Consider the following 8,460-nt stretch of genomic DNA (forward strand, 5'->3'; position numbering starts at 1 on the left):
ATCTCGATTATGCCTATATATAATATAATCAATTTCATATGTCCACAGTAAATAATTAATTAAAATAATTTATACAAGATGTTGCAGTAATCTTAATATTATTTTTTCGAAGCCTCAAAAATTTGAACATGTTGATTAAGAATATGTCGTAAAATATTAAATTACTAAAATATTAAAATATTATTACGTACATACATATATGTGTGTTTATACATCTTGTTTCATTTCATTACAGAACGTTAAAAAAAAGAGTATATTCGTTATATGATAAAAAAATTAGAGGTAAAACTTTTAACTCTCTCTCTCTCTAATAATATTTTCAGGTAAATAAAACGATACAAAATAAGTTATTTGCATAAAAATTTGCATTTATTGCGCTTTTTTTTCATTTTTGAAGAAATAAAAATCTTTCAAAATACAACAAAAAATATTTTTTTTCTGAATAATCTACCCAGCAAACGAGAATGGATTAAAATGGATTGAAATTTTTTTCTATTCGAATGCGTATTGTAAATAGCGAATATTTTTTTTTGGATTTAATTGGATTCAATTGGATTCAATTGGATGCAATTGGATTGAAAAACTGCATCCTATTCAAAATTTTGAATTGAACAGTATTCACAATGCACAGAAAAAGCTAATATTATTTTTAGATTGAAAGGCATAGAGATATGTTCCATGCAATTCCTATAAATGCATAAAAATGCATTCAGGATTGAAAAGCATTCATTTTAATCATTCGTGAATCAATATTTCTGAAAATCTGAATCCATTCCAATTCATTTCAATCCATTCTCATTTTCTAGGTAGGCAAATCTAGGCAGAAATAAAGAATCTTAAAATTCGGATCTGTACGCGCGGTCAGCGCAGTTGATGAGTGGTGGACCTGGTGGTGACCTGGTGAGTGCCGTAGTAGCTCAGGTAGCTGACGCAACCGGCAGCGGTCAGCGCGGCAGTTTGACTTACAAATATTCGTAGCCATAGCGACCGCGAAGTATTGCGAGGTATGGCCGATGGCCGCTCGATTAATAGTTTGTTGCGAATGACAGCTACGCAAGAAAGTAATCAAATACGTGGAAAAAGGTCAGCCAAATCAAAAATCTATCTCCGCTTTTCCTTCTGTGAGCATAATTCTGTTATTATTTATGACAGATGGTTGAGACTAAAAAAAAGAAGTGATTTATCAATTTTCTAATATTGCCTCGATGACGTATAACTTTGTCGTTAATCCGACTCTTCTTTAGTAAACCGATATTTTATTCGCATTGATAATCGGAGTAATTGAACATTTGCGATTCAAGAATATAAAAAAGAATATAAAAAATTATTGTATACAGTTAATTACTTTCGACATTTTTCATGTTTTTTTTTTTTTCAATAAGAATGCTAGAAATCTTTGAAAAATATAAAACGGTACAAATGTAGTTAAATTATTTTATACATATGATTAAATGTTCTTGAATAAATCAATAAATTAAAGCAAACGTTTTTAAATCTTTGTGTGAAATACTGAGAAATAGGAATTTGAACCGTTTTTTATTACCAGTTTATTGTATTAATGAACAAATGTAATTTTGTCGGGATTCTATTGTTATATATTATTACAAAGCACATCATTATAGTGAACAGAGCATTTCACTTTATATATATATATTTCACTTTTTATATATATATATCTTAGCTTATTCCAAAAAAAGCTGTTTAACTTTTTTTATATATTGCACTTTTCTAATTTTTTTTTTTATAATAATTAAATAAGTCTCAAGCCAAAATTCTATTATCTATCTAAAATCAATAAGGAGTAGGTTTGGTTTGGTTTTAAACAAGAAAAGCTTTATTCTTGTCAGACTCTCTAAAATTTGTCAGACAATTCAATATTGTAATCAATGAATCACAATTTATGGAGTACTCTGCAGTGCAGCATTGAAATTCAGATTAATCGAAATTACATCATAAATATTCTGTTCTCCAGTCAGAACAGAAAATTCCAAGACATCCCTGATGAAAATTTTTCTCATAATTTTTATACGAATTGAAACATTTTTCAGAAATATTCGGAAAGTTTACATCTTCTCTCAGAATTTTTCATACAAATGAATTCTAAAATATTCTGAAATTTTCATTCTAATTTTTAAAAATTCTAATTTTTAAAAAGTATTTTTAAATTTTTTAGATTTTATAACATTTCAGAAATTATACTTACAAAAAAATCTTAAAAATCTTACGATATTTCATATATGAAAAATTCTGAGAAAAGATGTAGATTTTCTGAGAAATGTTCCAATTCGTATAAAAAATTCTGAGAAAAATTTTCACCAGGGATTCGGATTTGCGTCAGTTGATTGGGGAATAGTGCCATTTGAGAAAATCTATATTCTTGCATGTCTGGCCCACACAAAGATTGTTTGCATGCGACTGTAAGAAAATGCTAATCTCGGCACAACATATACTGCACGGTTGATGTCCTAGATTGTCCCTATAAGTCTTTCGCTCCTTATGCCACGGGTAGGATCGTAGACATTATCGTAGGATATGTGCAAAAATAGTGTGAAATGTTTTGAGTTTTTCGTCTTACAATTTAGCGGGCAAATTTGATGCATATAGAAGCACTCTAACAATAACATAATTTGCCGATCGCATTACTCAATCTTGAAATGAATAAAGGCAAGTTCCAATGATCCGTAGGCAACCGCACAATGTTTAATCATGATACCAAATCAGAAGTGACAGAAATGCTATATAGAAATGTTTAATCGTGATACCAAATCAGAAGTGACAGAAATGCTATATATAGAAATCACTCTTTCTACCATCTCAACGGTTATCGAATCTTACGGCAGAATATCTACTATCAAATATTCATTCTACTGTAGAGTCAATACTAACTCGCCAAGTATTTATTTGTATCTTGTAACAAAACTAGTTTTCTGAAGGCACTCTTATTTTGTATTATAAATTATATTATTATGGACACTCGTATCATTTTTCACAGAATTCAAATCTAACAATAAGTCTTCCAGTAAAAAGTTATATAAACATGCGAGCGCAAATTTTTCCACTTACTTTTTCACACAAATTTATATAATTTAAATTTATATAAAAACATTCTTATTTATAATATTTAATTATGACAACTCTGATGAAAAAATTTCACTGAAATTATTTCACGTTTTGGAACATTTCAGCGAAATTGCTGAAAATTTATTGAAACTTCACTGAAAGTGAATTTTTCAGTTAACATACTGAAAAATCACTGAAATCCAATCGAAATTTCTCTAAAATTTTCTGAAATTTCTTTGAAATTCTTGCTGAAATTTGTCTGAAAATTTTGCTGAAATTTTTTTGAAATTTTATCGAAATGAATTTTTTAGCTAAAAATCACTGAAATTAAATCGAAATTTCTTTTGAAATGCTGAAATTTTATTGAAAAAGTGTTCCAAAACGTGGAATAATTTCAGCAACATTTTTCCACCAGGAAAAAGACTAAGTTTGTTCATGAATAAAAGTTCTAGAATTCTTTGTCGCCTTTTGAATACTTTGAGTTTATTCTGACATTTCGCAAGCGTGCGTGAAACGAAAAATATATTATTTTTCGTAAAAATATGCATTTTCTCTACCATAATGTCCATCCAATAATGTCAAGTGCACAAATTGACAATTTCGATAATTATTAGTAATATCAGATAATCCACCCTCAAGTTGAAGTTAATGATACGAAATTTTATTTTTTGCGTTATTTTAAAATTATTTCAAAATTATACATATTAAATCCACATTTTATTGAGAAAATTTTGGCTAAATCTTTTATAAGCCTAGTAATTTCTAATAACATTCTAATAATAATGCATTACACGATTACAGCGAATACAGAAATGTCTAAGGTTGTCGATCTCAGTGACGCATAAATACGTTCTCTTTATAGTGCTCAAGTTTTCACTATGTATAATAAGTGACGAGTAATACAAAAATTGTCAAGTATCTCAATAGTGAACATGAATCGATACATAACTTTGAATCAGTTGGGTGATGGAACCTTTGGTTCTGTTGTGCTGGGAGAACGTATTGACACGGGGGAAAAGGTAGCTATAAAGAGAATGAAGAGAAAATATTACTCTTGGGAAGAAGCTATGAATCTGCGAGAAGTAAAGGTATGTTCAAATTAGATAAATAATTAAAAAAACTTTTATTGATTTTCTGAAAGACATGAAACAAGACATGAATAGTATAAGGATTTGAAAATAAAAATAATATTGTGCTATATACATAATATAATTGAATTATGCTTATGATATAAAAATGGCTTGATTATTTTTTGCTTCTCTCGATTAATCTACCAGATCTACGAGATTAAATCAACAATTAATTTTCATCATTTTCTTTCCCATTTCATTGCAGTCATTGAAAAAACTTAGTCACGCAAACGTCGTGAAACTTAAAGAAGTTATACGGGAGAATGATGTGCTGTATTTTGTATTTGAATACATGAAAGAAAATCTCTATCAACTAATGAAAGATAGGTACATCTCTATAGCAGTTTGTATTCTACAAATATTATTAGAAACTGTATTTTAATTGAGATATTTTTAATCATAGGGATAAACTTTTTCCCGAACCAGTAATAAGAAACATGGTGTATCAAGTGTTGCAAGGTCTCGCTTTTATGCACAAACACGGTTTCTTTCATCGCGACATGAAGCCAGAAAATTTATTATGTATGGGTCCCGAGTTAGTAAAGATTGCTGATTTCGGGCTAGCGAGAGAGATCCGATCGAGACCTCCATATACGGATTATGTATCAACAAGATGGTAATATACTTAATTGTAGTAACTAGTCGCAATTCGTAAACATTAGTTGATAATCAAGAAATTTGCAATAATAATCTAACATTTTTGACATGCAAATCTTTTTTTTGATTAATCTCATTGAATTCTGTGTCAGGTATCGAGCACCGGAAGTGTTATTACATTCCACGACTTACAACAGTCCGATTGATATTTGGGCGGTCGGCTGTATAATGGCTGAATTATATACATTTAGGCCACTATTCCCTGGTAAAAGTGAGATTGACGAAATATTTAAAATTTGTTCTGTAATAGGAACACCTGATAAAGATGATTGGCTAGAGGGGTACCAATTGGCTACAGCTATGAATTTCAAATTTCCAAATTTTACGCGTACGTCGTTGGCTGTGTTAATACCTAATGCCAGTCAAGAAGCAGTCATACTTATGGAAGACATGTTACAATGGAATCCTGTAAAGAGACCAACGGCGCAACAATCGCTCAGGTATTTATAAAATCATACATATAATATAGAATGTTTAATAAATCGTATAATCGAGGAGCAGGACTTTTAAATTTTTAATGATAAGATAAAATAAATGTATAAAATAAATTCTTTTTTATGTAATGTTTGTTTTGAAAAAAACAGTTTTGAAGAACAATTTCAATAATTTTAACAATTTTTCTTATTCTGTCCTGTTACCTAAAGCGTCAATATTATTTATTTTATACATTTATAATCGTACTGTGGCAGTAAAATGGAAAAACGAACTAATATGAAATGCTATAACAATAATATACTTGTTTATAATATACTTGTTTATAATATACTTGTTTCAGGAGAAACAAAAATTAATTATAGATACTAAATATTTCTGAGACGAAAGAGTTTATATTGGTTATTTTTTAAGATATCTATTAGATTTCTTACAAAATATTGTAGAAATTTCTCTAAAAGAATCCTGAATAATTAGAGACTATCCAATAGTGACTGTTGCCATGGTTGATTCCAGATATCCATATTTTCAAGTTGGCGATCCACATATCATTAATAGTAAAAAAATTGGAGTCGTATCTCAACGAGAACTTGTTATGAACAAAATAAATCTTCCACCTCCTGTGCCTAAACAATATAATTACCCTCAAGAAGACCCCATTATTAATAATTTTATTCAATCGAGGTGGGATATATTTTACTGTGTTTATATTTAAATACATGAGAATTCACTTTTACTTTTACTATTGTAACGAATAATAGATTGAGACACCGTATAAAAGTGTATATACAAGTTATATTTTAAAACGATAAAGAAGCTCGTATAAACGTATAATTTCGTAAATGTATTTATTATTATTTATTTTCTCAATTAATTTTATTAAATTACGAATTAAAATCAAATATTTGCAGAGCATCAGAAAAGATGCTCGTTGAATCACAACAGCAGCCAGCGGCCTTACCGTTATTGAATCACAATAATCGTAAACACGATAGCAATGCCTCTAAATGGGACGAGGACGATTTTGCGGATCTTCTAGGGTGTGTTATGATCTCTATACAGTCCATTCTACCATCCTCCATTATTAATTAGTTTTTTAATCCTCTAATTGTCTGATTATATTAGAAGCAAAATTGTCCCAGAGAATCCGAGCGCAACACTCATCTCAGATCGCGTATATAAAGAAAATCGTGCCAATTGGAATGCTAATTATCAGCAGTCGGACAGTTTGCATGGCAATGCAAATTGGTCCCTACCAACATGGAAGGAATCACCATCGAGAACATGGAATCATTCAAACCAGTCTAATCAGATGAAGAACTTACGTAAGGTCTCAGCAAAACAACACTATCTCAGTGTGGCTCGGTACGTCGCAGGCCAGAGTACAAATTTGCCATCCAGGTATATAAAATTCCGAAATCCAATCCAAAGAATTCTTATCGCATGCGCGATATTGATAATCGGTTTCTTCTTGATACAATTACAAATCAAACAAAATGTTTTTTCCAAGCACTTAATAAGTATGCTCAAATTTATATCATTTGAAAAGAGTCATTGTCATATAAAACGATTTTATGTTAACGATGTGATTGTTTATAAATCAATTTATATTTTGACTAATACTGTACAAGATTTAGCTGCTGTATTATCAAAATTCTTCCTCTTATTTTCATCAAATATTTCTGAATTTATTGGATCAATTTTTCGAATTTCTCTGATTTTTCTTCATGTTGCATATCTCCTATATCTATATCGAATATTATTGACTAACTTGATTGAATGTCTCGTCGAAGGTTTTATAATAATAGCAGATTTCCTAGACCAAAGCATACAATCACTCGAGCTATATATAATATACATATTACTATATATTTTGGCAATTATTGTTCTGATTATCAAAATTTCGGCAGCATACTGGTAATATTCATTGGATGGCGGTAAATGTATACTGAATGGAATAATTTTTCAAAATTAAAATGCACAAATAAAATGACAAATGTATATTTTAAAATTGTACTAGATCCTTGTGTAGTCCCTTGTAAATTTAAAATTTATAATAAACTATTTATATGTTTTTATTAATGTGTACCGCAGCTTCTTTATCGTTTATCGTTCAAAATAATACTTCTTTCTATTCATTTTCAAGAAATGAGGATTCTGATATCAGCCGATCTAAACTGCTATTAAATGGATTCATCGGTCAGGCAACATCCAACAAATATGAAGATTTTACAGAATCTTTTTGGGGGCCTAGAAATAATATTGAAAATCAAACGAGGCAACATTATCTCGCGCGAAACCGTTATATCACCGAACAAAGCTTGAAGTTACCTTATCCCAGCGTGTACGGTACCCAAAATATTAGTGAGTATTTATGAGGACTTATTATATATTGCATTCTTATTTTAAAAAATGATGTAATTTTTTGTATTAATTTCATATTATAATGCCATAGTTCCTTCCTATTCCAGAAGAATAATATCTTGAATACACATTTTTTAAACAAAAGAATGCAAATGCATTTTCTATTTTATTTGCAAATAGAAAAAATTAATAGATTTACGATATAGTATCAGTTAATATCTCTTTCTAATAGAAACTACCAATAAGCCTATGTTTCAACCAAACCTGTTTGGAAATGTTTTCAACTCAAAAGCTAGCAATGGGCCTCACAGCCGAACAGATTGGGCAGCGAAATACCTTAAATGACCATAATTGTAAAGAGATTTGTTTTTTTTAATTTAAATAATTTCGTCATCATAGCCTTATTTTCTAGGCGAATTTTAACTGTGATAGAACGATTATGTCGTTCCATTGTGACAGACATAAATAAGAGGAAAAATTTTTTCCCTATGCATTTTTTTCTATGATAAGATTTCACGAAAGTAAAATCGCACTTTAATGGGAAAGATAGAGTGTGACATGTAAAATCAAAGAATGGAATCGTCGTGGTGTTATTAAACGCAGCATTTTTATATGATCAAGAGAATGGTTTCCAGAGACGGTTATATAGATTATTACAAGTCATCCACGTTAGTTGATCATGTATGAAAAAAGTTTAATTTTCTGAAAAACAAATAATTTGGAACCCGATGTATATAGAATATATAGATCTATAAGACGTACATTAGATATACATATGCGTATATAGATACATGCATATATATATATATATATATAT

General features: G+C 29.5%; 1 protein-coding gene across 1 annotated transcript; it reads left to right on the forward strand.

Annotated features, from left to right (window-relative positions):
- The first annotated feature begins 3,992 nt into the window (after positions 1–3,992).
- On the forward strand, positions 3,993–7,988 carry LOC108694160 (serine/threonine-protein kinase ICK). Its single transcript, XM_018203468.1, has 9 exons — positions 3,993–4,148; positions 4,396–4,517; positions 4,594–4,806; positions 4,940–5,287; positions 5,796–5,963; positions 6,191–6,319; positions 6,405–6,680; positions 7,426–7,643; positions 7,876–7,988. Exons 1-9 carry the CDS (start codon positions 3,993–3,995, stop codon positions 7,986–7,988), a joined length of 1,743 nt encoding a protein of 580 aa, XP_018058957.1.
- The last annotated feature ends 472 nt before the right edge of the window (positions 7,989–8,460 follow it).

The sequence above is a fragment of the Atta colombica genome, unplaced genomic scaffold (genome assembly GCF_001594045.1).
Source record: "Atta colombica isolate Treedump-2 unplaced genomic scaffold, Acol1.0 scaffold116, whole genome shotgun sequence".
Taxonomy (NCBI): domain Eukaryota; kingdom Metazoa; phylum Arthropoda; class Insecta; order Hymenoptera; family Formicidae; genus Atta; species Atta colombica.

Bases quoted from the DNA above. Each gene is read 5' to 3' on its own strand.
- LOC108694160 (XM_018203468.1), top strand. From the start codon at position 3,993: ATGAATCGATACATAACTTTGAATCAGTTGGGTGATGGAACCTTTGGT. The intron at 4,807-4,939 runs GTAATATACTTA...ATTCTGTGTCAG, and splicing joins GATTATGTATCAACAAGATG to GTATCGAGCACCGGAAGTGT. The intron at 5,288-5,795 runs GTATTTATAAAA...GGTTGATTCCAG, and splicing joins ACGGCGCAACAATCGCTCAG to ATATCCATATTTTCAAGTTG.